Consider the following 22,608-nt stretch of genomic DNA (forward strand, 5'->3'; position numbering starts at 1 on the left):
TTCCCTATATTATGAGAAGACGGTGATCTGTGAGTGAGTGTCCTGGGTCAGTGATGGATGGCGGAAGGGGGGGGGGGGGGGGAAAAGGAGGACAGGGGAAGAGAGGGAAGGGGGGGCGAGGGGGTGGGGGCCGACGGCGTTCACCTACCACAGGCGGACTCCAGAGCACGACTGCGAGTCACGGATCATTTTCCAAGCCAAACTTCCAAAGCCGCTTCAAAGACAGCTTACACACGGCTGGCTCGGAGCGAGCAAACTTCCAAGCCGGCTGACGCAATAAGAGTCTCCCCCTCCTTGCTCGCACCTCACTGCAGAACCTAAGCAATCACTGACACCCCCCCCCACCCACCCGCCCGCCTCTCCCTTTACGCTTAACACCAGGCGATGATTGTGCCAAGACATAAGCTTGTTCCAGCTCCTCTTGTTACAGCGCGAGCTATTGAAAGCGCTGGGTTTTCGCTCCCCCTTCACCTCACGTAGACCAATGATGACAATAATATTCATAGTAATCTTCTGCGTTCGAGACAGCGCCTTTGACTTCCGGAGGATTGCCTCGAAACGCTCGACAGGGCCCGGTAAAAAAACCCAAACCAAAAAACACTCGCCCGCTTTTGCTACACTACGCCTTACGAACGCCCGGTCACTGCACTGGAACAGCATAACACCCGCAAAGCGATTTCGAGACGTCTCGACGACGTGATAAGGCGCTACCGGAAAGGCAGGGTTCATTCCATTCTAAAATTTGCTCGTTCCGTTCACGGCTGACTGTGGGGACGTCGCTGTGCGCAAAACAACAACAGCAACAACAACAAGATTACATTTGTATAGCGCCTTTCACATCGGGAGGACTTCCCAAGGCGCTGGACAGTTCGCAGCATTTCAGACCCGAGCTGGGGTCGGGGGGGGGGGGGGAGAAGGGAAGGGAAGGGGGGATGGCTGATGGCATGGTCGAAGAGGAGGGTTTTGAGGAGGGTCTTGAAGGAGGCTAAGGAGGGGGCGAGACGGAGTGATTGGGGGTTGAAGTTCCAGAGGTTGGGGGCAAAGTGGCTGAAGGCTCTCCCGCCAATGGTGGGGTGGGTGGGTCGGGGGACGTGGTTACAGGCCAGAGCCGGCTGAGTGGAGGGAGCGGGCGGGTTGGTAGGGAGTGGAGGGACCGGGCGGGTTGGTAGGGGGGTGAGGAGGGAGCGGGCGGGTTGGTAGGGGGTTAGGAGGACACAGAGGTAGGGTGGGGCGAGGCCATGGAAGGCTTTGTAGGTGAGGGCCAAAAGAACGCTTTTGAGACTTCTTCAAGACCTAAAAAAGTCACTGTTTTGAACGCCCGGATTATTTATGACGACATAAAGCGCAAAAATTGGTAAAACTATCTCAATTCAATGGACGCAGACAAACCTGAGCTGAACTTGGCATTCCAAAGCACGGCACTGCATTGTGCGACAGAATGTGTCCTCGTCAGACTGCGAGTTCAAGCCCCGACATGGGGGCTTGAGCCCACAACCTTCTGCCTCAGAGGCGAGTAACGTGCTACCGACTGAGCCCAGCTGAGGGCCCGTTTGACGGGAATTAAAGAGCATCTCATCCCGTTGAACGCTCTCCAAGGAATTTACTGTCACAAGAATTTATCGTCAAGTGTAGTGACTGTTTGGTTTTGTATGCAACTTCCCCCACCCCCCCAACCCTCCCCACCCCCACACCCCCCACCACCCACTCACCTCTTCCCTCCACCTGGAAGGCCCCCGCGAACAAATGAACGACTAATTATTCCAAATGCCTGACATGTCATCTCCTCCCAAGACACACGAGGAGGAAGCCCATTGCCACGCCTGAAGGTAATCTAATCCAGGGCGAGTTACGCCTACATCTGCTCTCCCAGTTATCTATCTACCTTTAATTCCGGAGAGTATGAGGCACGGGCTGGCGACAGACTCGGGCGCGGGGGGGTTTGCGACACTTCTGGGAGTCTAACCAGCTAAAGGCGGCGTTAGATGCCCATCCGGAGACCGCAATTATCCGTGAAGCGCTTTCATTCATCAGCGTTGATAGGCACTGTATCAAATTCAAGGATTACTATTACATTATTAACCAGTCTCAGAGCTCAAAGGCAAACAGTCGAGAGAAATCCGGGTGAAAATGCAATGAGGACGAAATGAACACTCACTCCTCAGGCAACGCTCTTCCCCACACCCCCCCCGCCCCTCACCCACCTAGAACAAGGACGCACAGTCACTACACGCGACCGTAACTTTCTGCGAAGCGATTCTGAAACGTCTCCCCCTCCCTGACGGGCGTTCGATCAAATGCAAGTGTTATTCTTCTCTTAACACTCTAAAGTGATTGAGAAGCATTTTTTTTTACTGCCTTTCGTCTCGCGGGCGCGCGCCGCACGCACGCACGGAAAACACGCACACCACCACACCCCGATTTTTTTTTTAAAAAAAAGGCAGAAGATCAACAGGAAAGAAACAAAAAAGGCCGCCTCCGAATTTGTGATAAAACGCAATATTCGAAGCGCAAAACGTTATGGCCGAGAGAAAGAAACAACAACAGAAGCGGCTGCGAACGCTGGGCAGGTCAGGCAGCACCTATGGAGAGCGAGAGAGGAAAGTGAGTTAAAGTTTCGGGTCTGTGACCTTTCGTCGGAAACATCTATCTTTTGTTTCAGGTCGTGACTTGCCCCCCTCTCTCTCTCTCTCTCTCCGTAGATGTTGCCTGACCTGCCCGGTGTTCTCAGCCACTTCTGTTTTTATTTCAGATTTCTGGCGTCTGCAGTATTTTGCCTTTTGATTGTCGTTGGGAGAGATCAGGAGAGAATTGGAAAGGCTAAACGATAGTGTGGGGCACTCTTATTGTGACAGGCAAACACACGCACGCAGTAAAAAAAAATGCAGCTCAACAGCTCAAGACCCTGAGGGAACACAAAATAAGTTCCATAGCAGGAGCCTGTCCACCCCCTTAAACCCAATGACGCACATACGGGGGAGGTCGGACATTGTTTCCGGCAACACTTCACCACATGAAACTCCACACAGAGAGGAGGAGAAAGAGAAAGAGAGAGAGAGAGAGAGAGAGACAGAGACAGAGAGAGAGAGAGAGAGAGAAATATACAACCTCACGGGTATCAATCTGAAAAAATATTTGGCGGAGGTGTGGGCGGAGTGGAAAAGACACCTTTTATTTTACTAAGCAGAAATGTGACCAGAATCTGCTTATCTTTTCTGCAACGCACTAATCCACACACACACACCCCCCCCCTCCCACCCCCTCCCCCCAAATGTCTGGATTTTTTTTTTTTTGCAGCTCATGAAAAAGTTCTGCGTTAAAAGTTTTAACGCTCGTTATTTAGCCTTTTCTCATTCCCACCCCCCACCACTTCCCACTGTGACCCACACCCCCCTCTCCCTCCCGCTCGCTCTCCCTGTTCAAACCCCCCCCCCCCCCCACCACCATCCCATTCCATCCCTCTCCACAACAACTTGCATTTAGGTAGCGTCACTCACACAGGGTAGAGTCCCAGAGCCCTTCACGGTGGCCGGTGCATGGCAGTTCGAAGAGAAGGTCCTCAGGCGCGACCTGAAGATGGGGAAGGAAGGGGCGGGAGGGATAGTTTCGGGGCGCAGTGGCTGAAAGCGCGGCCGTAAGTGGGGGTGGCGTGGGGTTGGGGGGGGGTGCGGGTTGCAAATCTCACTTGCTTAAAGGACGGGTTTTTAAAGCAAAAGACAGAAAGAAAGAGAAACGGGTTTGCTGTTTCGCCACGTGGCTACTTTATTTAGAAGCCTGACGTTTCGGAGCTTTAATCGCGAAATGTCATGATCTCCTTTGGGTTTTTTTCTTTAAAAAAAAACTCCCCACAGTGAACGACGACGGCTTGTGCGGACGGCGCTGGGCGCGCGATTGGCTGCCCGGTTTCGCCCACAAAATGGACGGTCAATTCACTCCAGAGTGCATCCCGTGAAGCGCTTTGAGACGTCTCGAAGACGTGATGAGGCGCCTTATCAAAAGCAAGGATTATTAAGACCGCGCCCCCACCACCCCAAACCCCCCACACCCCCACCCCGCCATCGTAAAATGATTTAATTTTGTTCCTATTTTCCCCCAGAACGCTTCAGTTCACATCCTCTCTCGCTTATCCTACACTCAGCGCCTGCTCTATTGACACCCTATCTCCCCCACTCCAGATCAATATGGCTTATCCTCAAAATGTCTCCGCAGACTGGCCCTACCCTAACTCTGGGACCTCCTGCGGCCCCCACCACACCACCCACACGCCCGCCCGTCCGTCCTCTCTCCCCCTCCGCTCCGCTAACTCTTGACTTGCTTCACGTCCGTTCCGCCCCACCCTGAGTGGGCGAACCATCAGCCCGTTCGCCCACACCCTCAGATATCTCACTGCCTCACCCCTTCTCTCTCTCCCTCTCTCTCTGTCTGATTTCGAACCACGTTCAAAGTCCTATCTCTCTCTTTCTTTTACCTCCCCCCAACACCCCCACCTCCTCACTCTCTCTCTTCCTCCCACCTTGTCTGTCTTCATAAAGAGCTTTAAGGCGCTCTCTTCTGCCATTGCCAAATGGAAAGATTCACGCGAAGGCCGTCAGAAATCTTTTAACCCGTCTCTCCCCCCCCCCCCACACACACCTCCCAGAGAGAGTGAGAGAGAGAGGGAGAGAAATCAAATCGAATTGTTCCTGCCTGGAGCTGTCTGTTTTCTGCGGAAAGTTCAGCAATGTGCGCGACAGACTGAAAGCATTTAGCTTGAGAAAGGAAGTGTCAGATCGTTACCCTTTCCACCCCCCACAACCCCCCCCCCCCACATCTCTTCCCAGGGGAACCCGACAGAATGAGTCACTGCAGCCTGTAGAGAGAGCGAGAGAGAGAACTGTGGGCGGATGAATGGCTTACGCTAGACTGGGCTGAAACCCAGAGAGAGAGCTACAGCTGCCGAGAGCAAAGCAGGGGGTGGGGGGGGGGGGGGGGGGTTTCTGGTGGGTGGTTCGGTGGGGGGGTTCACACTGGGGGCGAGTCAGGAGACGGGTCACAGCTCATACAATGAAAATACGCAGCGAGAGCCAGAGAGAGAAAAAGAGAGACTTAAGAGATATGGAGTGAAAAAGGGGGAGGTGGGGAGGGGAAAAGATGACCGACAGCGTGGTCAAAGTGTTGGAATTATAGTATTAATAGTCCTCGCATTTGACACGGCGTCTCATCACGTCTTCTGTAAAGCGTAGTGACTGTGCGTTTTGTGGGCGAAACGCGGCAGCCAATTGCGCATGGCAGATGTGCCTTGAAAGAGGGGGAGGGAGTTAGTCGGAGGGACTCCAGAGAGCTGGGGCAAAGCAGCGATGGTGGGGGCACATGGGGTGAGGGGGATATGAAGCAAGCCAGTGTTTGCTGGGCAAAGGGGGCTCGCAGAGGTAGGATGGAGGGGGTAGGGTGGGGGTCGAGGACCTAGTGGAGTTTCTCACTGGAGAAAGAGGGAGAGAGGGAATGTGGAAAAGGCAAAGTGAAAAAGAGAGAATCAAAATAGGGAGGGCGAGAGGCAGTGGAAGAGAGAGAGAGGGACGGAGCGAGAGAGAGAGAGAAAATGAAAAAGGGGGAGTGAAATAGAGATGGACTATTCGAAAGTGGAATGAAAACCAGCGAAAAGAAGAGAGCGAGGCAGGAAAGGAGGGAAGAGTGAAAAGGAGATGGAAAAAGCAGAGCGAGAGAGAGAGAGAGAAAGTAAGAAAAAAAGACAAAGCAAGAGGAAAGGGGTATGTGAGAGTGTGGGTGGGGCTCCCTGTTTCTAATCACTAACCCCACTCGCTAACCACAGAGTGACTTGTAGCTCCACAGCTCTGAAACTGCGATCTACGGAAAACGGTATCACAACACCATCTGACTTGGGTGGGGGGGGGAAGAGACGGGGGTGGGGGGGTGTGGGGGAGTGGGGGAGTGTCAGAAATCAAATCACTCGGAGTTTCAGACGCTCGCTATGCTATTGGCAAGAGATTATCTTGAACAGTCCTGATATCAATTAGACACAGCCTGGAGATTACAGCAACCTAAGGGTGGGGACACCATAAGACAATCGTTTCCAACGGAGTTTGTAGTTGGTCCAATGTTATATCAGCTGCTCCCCAAACGATTCGGGTTTCCGAGCAATCACCCACCCCCCTCAACGAACACTTATTTTATTCATAATATACGAGAGCGGCAGTTAATGCGTCGCATTGGTCACAACAATCCTGGCTTTTGACGCAGCGCCTCATCGCGTCTTCGAGACGTCTCCCAGCGCTTCCCAGGATACACCGCCGAGTGGAATCGACCGTGTGTTTTGTGGGCGAAACGTATGTTTAGTTCACGGCAAAAGCTGTAATCCTCGCATTTTGATACGGTGGGGTCATTCCTTGGATTGTGATAAGGTGGGATGGGATTGAGTTTCTCAATGTTACACATCAATCTTCACGAAGGCAATGATCCAATAGACCTTCTCCACCCATCTGGCCAGCTGTAGTGGGGAATAAGGGTGGGTGGGGGGGTGGTCTAGATCTTTGATTTTCCCTTCCTCGCTAATGAGAAAAAGCTTGGCACCTCCCCACAGCGAAACAGCTGGGCACCAGAGGAACGACATGTGCGGCTCCAACAGATACACCCTACCATTCCACAGCACAATCCATCGGAGCCCTTTACACACTCCCTCTCGTTATGGTGTAATGTTTGGAGAGGGAGTAGTGCATTAAACTCCGCATGCTCTTCATTCCAGGCCGTGCCAGAGCTCCGCTGGCTCCCAGCAGATCAATTGCAAACTCCTCAACCTCACCTTATAAATCCTTCCACGCCCCAGCACCTCCCTTTCTCTCTCGTCGTCTACCCTCCACATGGCTCATTTGAGCTTGCATTACATTGCCCGGTCTTGCTTTCATATTCCACACCTGTAATCACTGGCACTCCCTCCCTCGCTCCCTCTGTCTCGCCTCCACCCCCCCCTCTATCTGATTGTTAAGTCCCACCTTCAAACCTACCTCGTGAATTGCACCTCTCTTTTGCCCCTTCCTTTCTCCCATATTTGGCGTACAACCTTCCCATTGTAAGGCACTCGAGTTATCCCATAAATAAATATTATGTTATATTATTATGCCCACAAAATACCAGTCAGTCAATGAATCCACTTGACTGTGAAACGCTTTGAGACGTCTCGACGACGTGATAAGGCGCTGTGTCAAATGCAAGGATTATAATTATTATTACCCCACATGAAGAGCTCTGTATAAATGCAAATTGTTTTGGTTGTAGTACTGGAAAACAAGAGCATCCTGTGTCAATCTGAAGACCAACTGAACGCAGTGTAAAGCTTCCTCTACTCTACCCTAAGAACGGGCTTCTTTTACAGTCTCAGAGGAGCTCCATCAGGGCGTTGGGATGTCCTCCCGACATGAAGGGCGCAACACAAAGGTAATTTGTTGCTACCCTGCGACATCTCCAAGTCCCCTTGTCAAATCATTGGCATCCTTGTGATGTGATCTGTGGCCCGCGAGAGAATGGATCGGATCTCGCCAAACTATTTTTGTTCCGCAATCAATGAGCAAGGTCAAAACACCAAGACCAAAGCGGTAAGATACTCAAAACGCGAGTCAATATTGCGATATTCCCTAACAAGATTTCTTAATTAAGAAATCTGAGTGGGGAGTTCCAGCTAACCTCGAGTCGCACGGACTGGAGAGATCGGAAAACCTATTTCCGCAAATAGATCGAGTCGGACCCACAAAACCATGAGTATCACTGCTGTCTGGATTTCTTAAGAAGCACCACAAAACTGACCCCTCTGTTACGCAATCGTCCACACCATAGTGTAATGTGGGGTTTCAGAATAACTCGCCATAAGCAACTGGAGAGCATGAGGTGGCACAGTGGGAGTTCCAGATTTATCGCCCCCAATCGCATGGATTATTTATGTTGTTATTAACAATCTCCCAAAGTTTTTTTTGGGGTGTGGGGAGGTGGAGGGGAGGGTTGGGGTCGGGAAGGAGAGGAAAGGGTTCACTGCCAAACCTGTTGATGGTTAAAGACAGGACAAGTCTGATCACACTTTTCAGCGATGGGATAATTATCATCGGTGACACTTACAACATCAAGATGTTGCACTTTTCACCCCACGGTTTTGTTGGGGCCTGTTTTATAAGTGAGTGGGACGTTATCATAAGATAAACCTCATTGAGAGGAATGGCTTTCACCCCCTTTGCAGCGTGTTTAAGGTACGATTTATCGTTCCTCTCGGGCTGATAAAAAGGCTTCATCCCAGGTGCATCCAGCTGATCCGTGGGTGGGGAAAGAAAGAGAGCCGTTTAATTAAATATTTAAATTCTCGACTGGCGGGTTGCGAGGCGTTTCACAGAGAACGCAAGATCCCAGGGCGGGCCCTGAGCAGTGAGTGTGAGGCATATGGTTTTAGATCATGTACTAACCACCAAGTTACAGGCCAAGCATGCAGCCAGCTGGAGTCCTGCCTCGCTGAACAATTTAGCTGACATGGATTCAATATGAGCTCCACTTCTGGAGCGCAAATGCCCAGCGAATGTCAGCTACTGATGCTTCGAGCGCCTCGCACTTTGCTGCGCGAGAAGGTCATCGGGTTTGGAAAGAAAGATCTTCGGATCAGATCGGGTTCCTCTTTTTTTCCTCCGCAGGATTCAAGGACACGTGTCAGCCTGACTCAATCCTCCCTTCCCCGACCCGACCCCGAGTCGGAGGTTGTGGGTTCAAGCCCGTCCCGTGTCTGGATTCTGAATCGAAGCTGACACTCCCACGCTAGTGAGGCCCCTGTATTGTTGGGAGGATTTGGAAGAGACATCAGGTCTCACCAGAAGACCTTCCTCTACAACCGTGCCTCGGTCACCTCCACCTGTAACCCCCCCCACCAGGCTCAGCATTGTGCTCCACCACTGTCGCCCACAAAACACAGTCACTCCACTTTACAGTATATCCTGTGAAGCGCTTCGAGATGCCTTGACGATATGATAAGGAGCTGTTTCAAATGCGACGATTATTATTATTATATTCTACCAACTCAGCCATTACTTTCTTTTCTGTGCATTTTCCTTTCAAATGTCTGAATGTATTATCTTCCTCCAGTGTCTTCCTTCTCCCAGTGTCAAAATCAAGCCTCGGAAGGATACAGTTGTCAACCCCAATTCATCCTCCAAAGCCTCAACACTGAACTGCTCCTGTTCTCCTACACACAGGTTTTGCGCCACTCCAGCACCTTGGGAGGTCCTACCGACGTGAAAAGCTCTTCATTAAATATGATTTTGTATTGTATTGTACACATATATACATTTTTCAACTCCAGTTTCCTGCCTCATCAGCTTTGGTACCTACACACAGAATATTTTTCTTAAATTTCGGGAATAATAAACCTGCTGGGGTGGTGGGGGGGTGGGGGGGGGGGAAGAGAGGGGGAGAGGGGGCAAGCAGGGAGAGGGGGGGGGAGTGCTACATGTTGTTTAAAAGCTGGTACCTGGATTTCCTTACCCCAGAGCACTCAATCTCATCAAGGAAGAAAGGGAATGAGCATCAAACAGAGAAGCAAACCCTGGGCTATTGCTGTGAACTTCCTATCATCTGGTTTGAATAGAACTGGGAGAAGCCAGAAGATAAACCACCCACGGGAGGCCTGAAGTTCCACCCACCTGCCTCTGCTGAAGGAAGCTATAACAGCTTCTCTGAAACCCACGATCAGGACACGTACTGTTTGCCTTTTTTTTATTAAAAAAATGCCTAAGTCGCCCAACAAAACAAAACGAAATAATGAATCTCGTCTACTGTTTGTTAGTGGGGTTAGCTGGGCTGGGGGTGAGGTCAGCGGTGAAGTGGGGGAGGGTCGGGGTGGGGGGAGTGGGAACATAAATAATAATATATTTGATACAGCGCCTTTCACCCTGGGAGGATGTCTCTAAGCGCTTCGCAGGACACGCTGTAGAAAGCAACGACTGCATTTCGCAGGCTAACGCAGCAGCCAATTTGCTGGCGGGATCTCTCCGCCAACACCCACAAAGTGAGGGACCAATTTTATTCGGGGGATTGTTGGCCAGGATTTTTTTTGAACGAGCCCAGCATCCTGCCACCTCCACCATCTTTCCTGCTTAACCCACAGCAGCCGTTGATTAAATATTAAGCAAGTTTTGGACACGCACCAAGAACGATTTCTTCCATCGCTTTGGCGTCCGTCCTCAAGTTTGCTTAATATTGTTCCCAGGGTATTTTCTGTAGCCCAATGAGGCAGGTTAGATTGTTCTCATGCCCCAACTGAGATGGTTCTTTTTGAGGCTGTAACTTATCTGGTCATTGCAAATAGCTCATCCCTTGGGATGTGGAGGAGAGTGCGTGATGGGGTATGATTGGAAAGGGAGTTAGTCTGCTCAGGAACCAGTTTCAGTGCTGCCAGAACCAGGGAGGGAGGAAGAGAATATAGTTTGTGCAGGACAGAAGGTTAGGGTTGAATAGTGGCGATGTTTGGATGGATGATTATTCCGAAGGGTGTTTTTACATGATTAATTTATAATAATCCTTGCAATTGATATAGCGCCTTATCACGTCTTTGAGACGTCTCAAAGCGCTTAACAGAATACACTGTAAAGTGAATTCACTGTATGTTTTGTGGGCGAAACGTAGCAGCCGATTCCACTCAGCAGCGTCCCACAAACAGCCGTGGATTGAGTGACTACATTTTTGTTGAAGGGATTATTATCCCAGAAGAGCGATCCGCCAATCGACTAACAACCGGGTTCCTACTTACTGCCGGGTAAACAGAGGCGTGTGGAGTAAGGAAACCTGCCAAAGATTTCGCCCTGTCCAGGAATCGAACCCTGGTCCTCTAGCTAGCGAGGCGAGCGCTCTAACCACTGAGCTACAGAGCCTTAGGAAAGATATAATCAGTGAGCAGGTGGGGTGAAGTTCAGGGAAGAAGCGCTTTTTGCAATGATCTATGAAAGGTGTTGTCTTTTCTGGTTCGCTGCTCTCTGATGGTCTTCCGTTTAGCCTTGCTGTTCAAACGCCTAACAAAGTACTCTACCTCGTCGTGTGAATCTTCAATCAGTGAATAGGCTGCCTGGCTGGTGCAGAAATAGCACTTGATCTGCTAACATGAAACCTGTGGAAATATGATTTGTTTTTGTTTCCACTGCTCGCCAAACCACAAGTATCGTCATCTGCAGGACCCCCCGCTAAAGATAGCGTTTGTGCAGCTTTGGGTACAGACGTACGTTGATGGTTCAAAAGAGAGCAAGCCTCTTCACAGTGAGATTTCCCCTCACATCGACTCGGTGGCAAACACGGCTATTTTTAGCGTTTCTGAAAGCCCAGCCCCGCTGGTGTACAGAATAAATCCCCGTGTGTGTGGTGCTAATTCTATTGAGTCGTTGCTTCTTCAACAGAAAATAATAATAATAAACCTCGCACTCGATACAGCGCCTCATCACGTCCTCGACACGTCGAAAAGCGCTTCACAGGATGCACTATAAAGTGAATTGACTGTGCATTTTGTGGGCGAAATCAACATAGAGTCTGATGAGAGACATTTCTGATGTGGATTACTCGTCAAAGAATCCTGTTAGAAATTCCCATTTGACCCTTAACAACTGCACCCTAGAATCAGCACCTTGGGACGTGCTTCCAACGTGAACAGAATTACATTTGTATAGCGCCTTTTACATCGGGAGGACATCCCATGAAAGACGCTATATAAACATAATTTGTTGTTGTTGGATCACTCCACGTTCCCCGTTTGCGAGACTCTTTGCAGAACAGATTCAATCCTGTCTCGGGCTGCAACTCAGCGAAGATCTGGACAATTTCTGATTTTTGGTCACTTTCCGCCCGTTTCTAATCTGAATTTTTTTAAAAAAAAAACGGAACAAATCGCCACTTCACCGGCAAAAAGAAAACAGCAAAAAAAAAAACAATCTCAATTGGGTCTCGAGACGCGAGTTGTTTGCGGGGCACGTGCACTCCACAGGAGAGGAGCAAAAAGAAAAAAAAAAGGTCTTAATGTATGAAAGAACCAGATGTGCGTTAAACTCTAGGATAGAGAGGTGCTGGGAGAAGCCGAGGCAGTGAACTGAGTTCGTGCCGAAACACTTCCTTTGTCTGAGTCTATTTTATAAATGGGTCCAATAATCCACAATGCTGCCTGAGGAGGGGAGTTGAATAGTTACTATTCAATAAATTACTCTCCACGACAAGACCTCATGTGAGCAGGATGCAGCAGCCGTCACTCACAGCGTCTGAGGCCGCGGTCACCAAATAGGCTGATCTCGCGGCGAATGTGGAGAGAGAGCGAGAGAGAGAGAGAGAGAGAGAGAGCGAGAGAGAGAGAGAGAGAGAGCGAAAGAGAAGCTAACTGGTCTGTAATTTCAAACAGCTGGGCTCCGGCTAAATGCTTCAAAAAAAAAAGATAAAAAGAAATGAACCTTCTAGTTATGATCAGATAGCGTTAACTGGTTTCTGTCTGCTGCGGTTCTGTACTTGTTTAACCTACCCTCCATTTAGCGGGGCAGTGCACATGTGTATCCGTTGATGCCTAAATCTAACGTGTAATGAATTTCATCTGGCCTTCGCTGACCGATGGCCCTCGCGTGATAGTTACAGCATGGAGAGGGCCCAATTATTCATAGCTACCAGATGCATTGAGAGCAGGTTCCAGGTGCCCTGTAGAGAGAGAGAGAGAGAGAGAGAGAGGTGCAAGCAAAGGTATGCTCGGGGGTGTTTCCAGAGGACCGGTCACCCGCCTGGTTTGTGGGACGCTGCTGTGCGCAATTTCGACCACAAAATACAGTCAGTTCCCTTTACAGTGTAATCTGTGAAGCGCTTTGAGATGTCTCGACGATGTGATAAGGCGCTGTATCAAATGTAAGGATTATTATTATTATTCAAACCTAAGAGTCAACCCCCCCCACCCCACCACCCGCCAGACATCAGACATCTGAAATACAATGCATAAAAATAGTAATTGTGTAACACGGTAATTTCCCAGCTACGACCTCCCTCTCCTAACCTACCCACTTAGGGCTTTGACATCAATCGTTCCTTGAATTAGCACAGAGCTTGGCTAGACATATCTCCTCTGCAGCAATAGAATTCTTAAGGAGACTCTGTAAATACCTTCCCCTATCCCTTATCACCCCAAGGGCACTTCTTGTTTGGTTTTAGACCAGGTAGGGTTTCGCCACCCAATCTTTCTAGTTGCAAGATTCACCTGAATCATGTTCGTCCCTCCTCACTGTAACACAACCGGATTATTACTGAGTCACAGTACGGTCTAACTTGCGGTGCTTCTTATCGAGGAATTCCCGTCAATCTGCAGGAACTCGACTTTTCGACGAGGTGTCCCACTTGTCTGTGGCCATCTCCCAGGTCGGTGTGAAGCAGTACCAGTTACTGGACAGAATGCCTTACTCGCACGCAACCTCAGCTCAAAATGCACCATATAGGAAACCCGTTAAGAAAGACGGCAAATTGGTCCCAATTGGAACAAATTGGTGCAGTGCAAACTGCCCTTTCACCTCCGAGACCTGGGTCTGAATCGAATATCGATGGGATGAACGTCTCGGTTGTAAATTTCCTACGAGTTTGTGCAGTTCAATTGACACTAAATTGGAAATGATCGCTCAGCCATAACACTGACTGGCTGGTGTGGGAAATGGGACAAAAAGCCCTCCAGACTAGTGTAAGATAGCCAGATGCTCTTCTTTGGTCAGGAACCAGAGTTAAGTCACTTTGTTTGGGGCAGAATAAAAGGATCTTTCTTCTGCCTCTCGCCTGCACTCTGTCTGCTGATAACGGGTGCTGCCAAAGCCTTTCCATTTCCCAGATTAGTTTCCTCCACGGAGCTCCAAGTCTGGAGTTTGACAAGAAGACATTTCATTTAAAATGCCACTTGTTGGTCCCTCCTTCAATTGAAGGTTTAATACCTTTGGCTCGCTAAGCTATGAGAAGTAATGGGTTGCCACAAAGAGTGACTATGACTGTGTCAGGAGCAGGAGGAGGCCATTCAACCCTTCGAGCCTGTTCCGCCATTCTATTAGATCATGGCTGATCTGCACCTCAAAAGGAATGGAAAGGCCTTTGAGATGTTTTGGTAAAATAGGTATTTAAATGCAAGGATTGGAATTGATTATTATACTATTCGATGCAGGGTCTTATTAACACGCCATCGAGATGTCTCAAAGCGCTGCGCAGGATTTTATTGGCCAGGGCAGCAGCCAACCGTCCCCCTAAACAGGGGGGGCGCGGGGCGTGAATTTTCTCCCAAACTCCGGTAAATGCGGAGACTGTGGTCTTCAAAGACCGTAAGGATTATGCAGTCGTGAAGTCCAGGGTGACCTTGGTTTTGATGTGTCACTGTCTCTTGTCTCTCCCCATTTTACGTTGCCCGAGCAAGAAGTGAGATGGATGTTCTGCTCCCAGGTCTCTGACTGTTCTTGGATTCATCTAGTAACAGCCTGAAATGACTAACACTCTGCCTCTCTTGGCCTCTGATCAACATCTCCCAGGACAGCTTGGAAATAAAAGATTACATTTGGGTTTTACAGCCACCAGATAAATTGTCTGTCTTAGTTGCACTGGTGTCTGCTCCCATTATTTCTTTGCCATCATGTAATGGGGATGCTATCAACGGAGGGGTCCATCAGACTCCTTTGTCTTGAGTCACCTCTGCACCGCTTTGATCATCGCATCAAACTCTTCTTCAAAGACAAAACACTTGTTCTATTAACGTAGAGGAATCAGAGAATCACAGGCGCAGAATCAGACCATCGAGCCTGCATCTGCTCTCAGACCAAATTCATCCGATTCTTAGGAACATAGGAACAGGAGGAGGCCATTCAGCCCCCTCGAGCCTGTTCCGTCATTCTATTAGATCATGACTGATCTGCACCTCAACTCCAATTACCCGCCATATCCCTCAAATACCCTGACCTAACAAAAATCTATCCACAGTCATTCGGGGGGGAGAGAGAGAGAAAGGGCTCCAAATTTTCACTTGGCATGAAAAAATGCTTCCTGATTTCACCCCTAATTCTTCAATCCCTTAATTCAATCCCACTGCCCCCCCCCCCACCCTGTTCTATCTCCGTTCCCCCTTCAAGATTTTACGTTACAATGCAGAATAATGCACAGTGCAGTTCACACCTACAAAGACACCTCTACCTCCACGGCCACTGCCTTAAAATTCAAGCTTGTGATGAACTTAGTGAAAATAAATTCAGCCTTAATTCAGCACCGGTTTATACACTGTTGGCATTTCCAAAACCCTGCTCAGTGTTGACATTTCGAGACAGCTGAGGCTTGAGCGAGGGCTTCAGGGAGTCCTTGTGGTTCCCACATGACAATACCTGACCTGAGCCAAGCAGAGCAGAGGTTAGTGACTCTGTACTGGACACTCTCTGTCTCACACCAATGTGGCAAAACTTGTTCTCAAGAAATAAAAGAAGCTTCGATTTCACTCACTCTGGATTTTTGTCAGTTTCGCCGAGCCATCAGAACCTACGTCTGACCCTTCTTGAAACTACTGGTGGCACTGCGAAGCTGTGATCCTTTGAAAGGGAGTTATTGATTGCGAGACGGGGTTAAAGCAGGCAATTATGGAAGCTGAAACCAGGACTCCGACTCCCGTGGAACCTCTCAAGGCATTATCAATTCACAACGATAGGAAATAATAATCTGTACACTTGATGCAAAGCGCCTTTCACGGCAGGAGGGCACCTCAAAGTGCTTCACAGGATTTACTGTAAACCGTAGTGATCCCGCATTTTGTAGCCGAACGGGCCAGCCGATTTGCGCACTGTAACGTCCCGCAAACAGACAGCTACTCAAAATGAGAAGAGAGTTTCTCCCTCCCCATGTCCTCCCTTGGATAAAACTGGTCATTCGCTTCATGGCTGTTTATCGGACATTGCTGTGTGCAAACTTGTTTTACGCGTTCGTCCACAAACACAGTCACTACACTTCACAGTAAAATCCCGTGAAGAGCTTTGAGACGTCTCGATTGTGCGATGAGGTGCTACATGAAATGTACGGATTATTATTAATTATTATTACTATTGATTATTATATTGAAACGCTTGACCTCCTTAATCCATGCATAGAGAACAATAAGCGGGGAAAACTCTCCACTTTGAAGCACTTTCTTTATATCCAGAAATATATCGAATGGAAAAAAAAGTGGCATTTTATCGAGTCGAAGCATCTTAAAGCACTTTGCAGTAATTACGGTCAAAGTCCAAGGACATTGTTTAGACAAATGGAAGGTACCACAGAGCCTTGAGCTATTATGTCCCATTCAAGTAGATGGTTGTTGGCCAAGGCATCGGAAGAAAGAAAACTCCCTTCTATTTTCAAATAGCGCCATGGGATCTTTAACTTCCACCTGAACAGGCAGGCGGTTTAATATTTCATCTGAAGGACGGCACCTCTGACAATGCACAGCTCCCAAGGTACCGGATTAGAGTGTCAGCCTAGACTCTGAGCTCGAATCCCGACGTAGGGGCTTGAACCCGTAACCTCCAGATCCAGAGGTGAGAGGGACTCAGGTGGAAGCGCTGATCCTGTGGAAATATCCATCACCCCCCAGCCCCCTAACCCTCACCGGAGGGACTAATAAAAGCCAGACTGACAAACCGCTGTGGGCAAAAAAAGAAACGTTTGTAACCTTCAGAAAAAAAAACTTTTCACCCACAAAATCTACAGTCAATTCACTTCACAGCGTATCCTGTGAAGCGCTTTGAGACTCGAAGACGTGATAAGGCACTGTATCAAACGCAAGGATTAATATTATTATCATCACTAAAACATATTCGGCATTTGATTCTCTTTCGAAATATCCTAACTATTGCTGACAATAAACCTCCTGAAAATTAAAATTCGACACAAAGGCCCTTATGTGTTTTCATAACTCCACAACCCGACCTTCACGAAAACATACGCGTTCGCAAAATGGCAATCAAACACCATTCAACTCCACAGCAGCAGCAACAACAACAGCAACTTGCACTTATATAGTGCCCTTCACCAGGGATAGCATCCGGGAGAGCTTTAACGTGTGGATACGAGTGTAAACGCTAACGTGTGCACACTCGAATTCAAGATGGTCGTTCCCACCTTCAAATCTCTCCACGGTCTCGCCCCATCCTACCTCTGCGACCTCCTTAGATCCTACCAACTGGTCCACTCCCTTCGCTCAGTGAGCTCCATGTTCCTCTTTCACGTCTCCCACTGTCATGTTTCAACTCCCCCCCTCCATCCCTTTCGGCCCCCAACCTCACCCACCCACCCACCCGCTCGGGTACCCAACTACCAGCTGTGAGACATCCTCCCGAAGTGAAAGGCGTTGTATAAATGTGAATTGTATTGCACTGTGAATACCACAATTGGTAAAAGCTTTGAAAAACTAAACCAGTGGCGTTTTTGTAACTAAGTCCAGAAATAATAAAAGTTCCAATTTTTTTTCTACCCCCTTTTCCAAATCCAGACACATGTTCCGTGTTTCCTACTTTTCTCATGGGGGGAATTAACAATTTTTAAAGAGTCTCGTTCTGGGAAGAGGAAGGGGGAGGTGGGGGGGGGGGTGTTAAGGTAAAGAGTAAAGGGTTCAAAAAACATACCAAACTGCTCAAATAATGAGCCTAGAATTCTTTGACGGGAATTGAAATAACAGAAGAACGGACCGAACACGAATACAATCATTTTGTCGTTGCTTTTCGTCCACAAAGTAAAATAATTTTTTTTTTTTCCCCCCTTTCCTCCTCTCCCCTACCCCACCTCTCCCTCTCGCCTTTTCATCTCATCGGTTTCCCGGGTGCACGTTTATTTATAGATCGAGCCAACGAGCCTAGAAAACTATTGTACGAGGCCGGGTGAGAGCAGTCCATTTAATGATTGCTTTAGCCGTCAAAGGGGTCAAAAGGTGGAAGGAGTCATCAACAGGTAATTCTGTGGACAGACAGGCTGAGAGATTAACTGCATGGAGAAGGGGGGGGGGGTGTGAGGTGAGAAGGAGGCAGAGATGGTGAGGGGGAGGGAGGGGGTGGGCGGGGGTGGGGGTTGTGTTTGGGGCAGAAACCTGAACACTATGGATCATTGTAAGTACGCAATGTTTCAATCAATGCAAGAACCAACACCTTATTCAGAAGCGAGACACATTTAATTAGAGGGCCCGTGCCTGCCGACTGCGGGTTAAAGAGTACCAAATCTTTCATTCCTGTCACTTTTACGATTTAAATCCTAGCCAAGTAAAGATTTGTCTCCGCCACTGCCGTTTTGTTTTCTCCCCTTCCTCTCCCTCTCTCTCTGCATCGAAGGGAGAGAGAGAGAGAGAGAAAAACATCGACACACACAAAAAAACGCTGGCTTATTTCAAAAGGATAAATCCTGCTCGTGACGTTCAAACTCGTAAGAGTAATAATCGATGATGATGATGATGATAATAATAATAATCCTGGCATTAGATACAGCGCCTTATCGCGTCTTCGAGACGTCTCAAAGCGCTTCGCAGGATATACCGTTCAGTGAATTGACTGCATATTTTGTGGGCGAAACCGGCAGCCAATTGCGCACAGCAGCGTCCTCCACAAACAGTCGTGGATTGAGTGACCAAAATATTATTTTAAAAAAAAATTGAGGGGATTTTTCCCCCTGAAAAAGTGACCCACCAATCGACTACCATTCCTACTTACTGCTGGTAAACAGGAGTTGTGTGTGTGTGTGTGTGTATGAAGTAAGGAAACTTGCCTAAGGTTTTGCCCGGACCCACCCGGGAATCGAACCCGGATCCTCTCGCTTGCGAGGCGAGTTAGGAGCGCAGTATCTCACCCCGAAAAACGGCAACCGCTCAAGACTTGGCGAGGAATTGGTTTGGGTGAGAGGTTGTGGCCAAGAAGCGGTTAAAAGAAAATCGACTGCTTCGCACATTAAGTATTCCCTCAATCGTTACCCAGTATTGACCATCCTTTCACAATCATTACAACAAACGACGCAGGCAGGCAGAATTTATTTGTTTAAGAGGTGAAACCTTGGGAACGCAGAAAACAAGACAAAAAAAATCTTACCTCTCCCTCCTTCCCACCCTCCCCCCCTCCCACCGCACCCCCACTCCCTTCCCCAAGTTATTCAAGCTCAGTAACTGGGATAGTTAAAAGTAAAACGAGAATCTCGTACAAGGTGGGGCGTTGACAAGAATGATAGGTGATGAGCTCGGAGGTATTGAGCTATTTTATTCGGGTTGTCTGCGTCTGTGTGCGCGTGAGTGTGCGTGTGGGTCTGCGTGAGTGTGTGTGGGTGTGTGTGTCTGCGTGAGTGTGTGTGGGTATGTGTGTGTCTGCGTGAGTGTGTGTGTGTGGGTGTGGGAGGAAAAGAAGAGAGAGGAGCAGAGGGAAGCGTAGAAACATCTAGCAGCGCCACTATTCATTACCTTAGCCCACACAGTGTAAACACTACCCCGCTGTAATGAAAAGTGCTTTAGTTCAGCTTGGCTGGGGCGGGGGTTAATTCAACCACGACATCGCTGGTTCCCACTAGGTCCTAGTTCCATTAAGGTTTGGCGTCCCCGTAGCAATGTGGTTTGAGCGCTCGCCTTGCAAGCGAGAGGATCCGGGTTCGATTCCCGGGCGGAGCAGGGCAAAACCTTAGGCAAGTTTCCTTACTCCACACACACACACACACACACTCCTCTGTTTACCGCAGCAGTAAGTAGGAACCCGGTTGTTAAGTCAATTGGCGGATTACTTTCTAGGGGTAAAAAATCCTTAAAAAAAATTAAAATTGGGTCACTCAATCCACGGCTGTTTGTGGGGAGGAAACGCTGCCGTGCGCAATTGGCTGCCGCGTTTCGCCCACAAAATACACAGTCACTAAACTTTACAGTATATTCTGTGAAGCGCTTTGAGACGCTGAATCAAATGCGAGGATGAATTATTATTATTATTCCTCTGTACATCCAACTGCAGGGCTTCTATATGCAAAAGACCCAGCCTGTGTGGGGGTTTGTGTACGTGTGTGTGTGTGTGTGTGTTTTTGGGTGTTCTTTGCTCAGTATTTTTCCCTCCGGTTCAAACATTTTCGATTGAACTGCGGGCAAGCTCTTGACATTAATCTGTTTTGTTGCTAATTTACAACCGATCTGTCAATATTTATTCAGATTCATTTTCAGAAGCGGGATCTGGGACCACCTCTCCTCAAATCCTGTGCCTCCGGGTGGAGGGGGTGTGGGGAGGGGGGGGGGGAATACTGAACAGCTCAAAGCCAGATGTTGGAATATGGTGCAAAGAGAAAGAATTCCAAAGAGAAGGGAGTTTCTCCCGATGTCCTGGTCAGCGAGCCCACAGATTAAAAATTGGTCAATTACCCTCCCGGCTGTTCGTCGGACGGACGTTGCTGTGTGAAAATTGGCTGCTACGGGAGGAAGCGCTGTATCAAACGTGAGGATCATTAGCGTGGATAACATTGCTCGGATCCAAGAGTACTTGGCTTTTCTTAAGAGGTTGTAACTCCTTAACGCAAGAGATTTTAAAGCATGTCCCTTCTATACTCACTTCATTTGTGCAGCCACTGTGTCTGTTACTTCTATAGTTCCTCAGTTCCACATGAATTTCGGGCTAAATTGGAGAAAGCACCTGATGAGTATATAACGCACAGCAATCAAAGAATAGCCAACAGTAAGTAACCTTGGATTCAAGGCCTTGCATTCTTGACTTAATTCTCGAACGCGGGGCGACAGGGAGACCCAACAAACTTAAAGCGGTTTTATTACAAGTTCTGCATTCCGTAGCGACCGATCTTAAGAAGCCACGTCTCTCAAAAAAAAAGAATCATTTTTCGACCCGCTAAGAGGTTATGTTGGAGGCTGCCAATCAAGCTCAACATTGCAAGAGAGACCGTTGGATTTTAATAGATAGCCCCCTCATCCGGACTGGTGTTTAATGTCAAGCGAGGCGGCTAGCTCTATTAGTTGGGAAGCTTGCCAGCAGTTTGCGCACAGCAAGGTCCAACAAACAGCCGTGAGGTGAATGGCTGATTAATCTGGAGGACAGTCCATTTGCGGCCACGAACGCAGAGAGCGAGAAACTTTCTTCTCTTTTTGAGCACTATCAAGGGATCTTTGAAGTTCCGCCAAGACAAGCCAGACAGGTCGCAAGTCGAATTGGAGAACAGCTCCCAACAGTCCGGTTCCCCAAATTTGCGATTAAGAAATCCTGTTAAGAAATACCGCAATTTAGACCCTCTCCCCCCCCCCCCCCCCCACCCCCCCTTTAAATCCTTGTTGTTTGTGGGCCCCACAAACGTGGCTCCCAGTCACTTTACACATCTCGTTTCCTGTTTCAGGACCTTTTTTTTCAAAAAAAAATAGGAGCCGTCTTGCATTTCCACTCACTCGGGCAAATATTTTTTTTATATATCATTTGGGGAACTTTTCAGTCAGTTCCTCTGCGGTTTTTGCTTGAAATGGTGGTGGTGCACTGACCCGAGAACACAAATACCTGGCCTCCTTTGACTTATTTTGATTTAAGACGTCACAAACTTTTTTCGGGAACGAACGCGAAGATTAAGAAACACAATTGTGCGGAGTCAGGAGGGGCCGACTGTTCGAACCTCAGCCGGTCAAACAAAACACCCATTGTGTCTCTCCCTCTCTTACAATTTGTACCTTTTTTTTAAAAAAAAAAGAACTGGACCTTTGATGTCAACGCAAAATAATCTTCCCTCCCAGAGCGCTTTCAGTCTGTGGCTTGCTCTCTCCCCTCCCATTCCTTACCCTCCCCCTCACCCCCCCCCCACCCCACACTTGCTCCTCACCCCCTCCACTCCGCCTTGCAGAAGATATATTCAGATTACAGTGTACACAGCACAATGATGAAGAAAGGAAGGAAGGAAGGAAGGAAGGAAGGAACTAGTCAGCCTGGCTCAGTCGCTAACGCTCGTTCCTCTGAGTCAGAAGGTTCAAGCCCTACATCTGGACTTGGAACTCACGTGCTGGGGCGCTTGTAAAAGAGGACAAGGCGGAGTCCCCATGGCCTAGTGGTTAGAGCACTCGCCTCGCAAGCGAGAGGACCTGGGTTCGATTCCTGGGTGGGTCAGTGCGAAACCCTGGGCAAGTTTCCTTACTCCCCACACACACACACGCCGCGCGCGCACACCTCTGTTTACCTAGCAATAAGTAGTAACCCGGTTATTCTTATTATTCGATTGATGGATCGCTCTCTGGGGGAAATAATCCATTCAAATAATGATTATTATTATTATTTGGTCACTCAATCCACGGCTGTTTGTGTGGGGACGCTGCTGTGCGCAATTGGCTGCCGCGTTTTGCCCACAAGCAGTCAATTCACTTTACGGCGTATCCTGTGAAGCGCTTTGAGACGTCTGGAAGACGTGATAAGGCGCTGTATCAAATGCGAGGATTATCATCATCATCATCATTAATACCCCTTCCAGCATCACACACATTACACACCTATTCCGAAACCCAGATGACCTGCAAGAAAATGTGCCAAAGACCAACCCCCTGATAAATTGTCCACAAATCCTGGGGATTCTGCACTTATTACCTCTTCCTTATTTAAGCAAATCGCTCCATTCAATCCCGCAATA

General features: G+C 48.7%; 1 protein-coding gene across 4 annotated transcripts in view; it reads right to left on the reverse strand.

Annotated features, from left to right (window-relative positions):
• The window catches only part of samd11 (sterile alpha motif domain containing 11), a 127,965-nt gene that overhangs the window by 90,358 nt on the left and 14,999 nt on the right, over positions 1–22,608 (reverse strand). For 3 of the 4 annotated variants that reach the window (XM_042343575.1, XM_042343577.1, XM_042343576.1), the window contains exon 3: positions 20,553–20,615. The exons of the other annotated variant lie outside the window; for it this stretch is intronic. In XM_042343575.1, the coding sequence (XP_042199509.1) occupies positions 20,553–20,615 (63 nt within the window). The remainder of the gene's footprint in view (positions 1–20,552; positions 20,616–22,608) is intronic. 4 annotated transcript variants of the gene reach the window in all.

This window comes from Callorhinchus milii, unplaced genomic scaffold, assembly GCF_018977255.1.
Source record: "Callorhinchus milii isolate IMCB2004 unplaced genomic scaffold, IMCB_Cmil_1.0 Scaffold24, whole genome shotgun sequence".
In the NCBI taxonomy this organism is placed as follows: Eukaryota; Metazoa; Chordata; class Chondrichthyes; order Chimaeriformes; family Callorhinchidae; genus Callorhinchus; species Callorhinchus milii.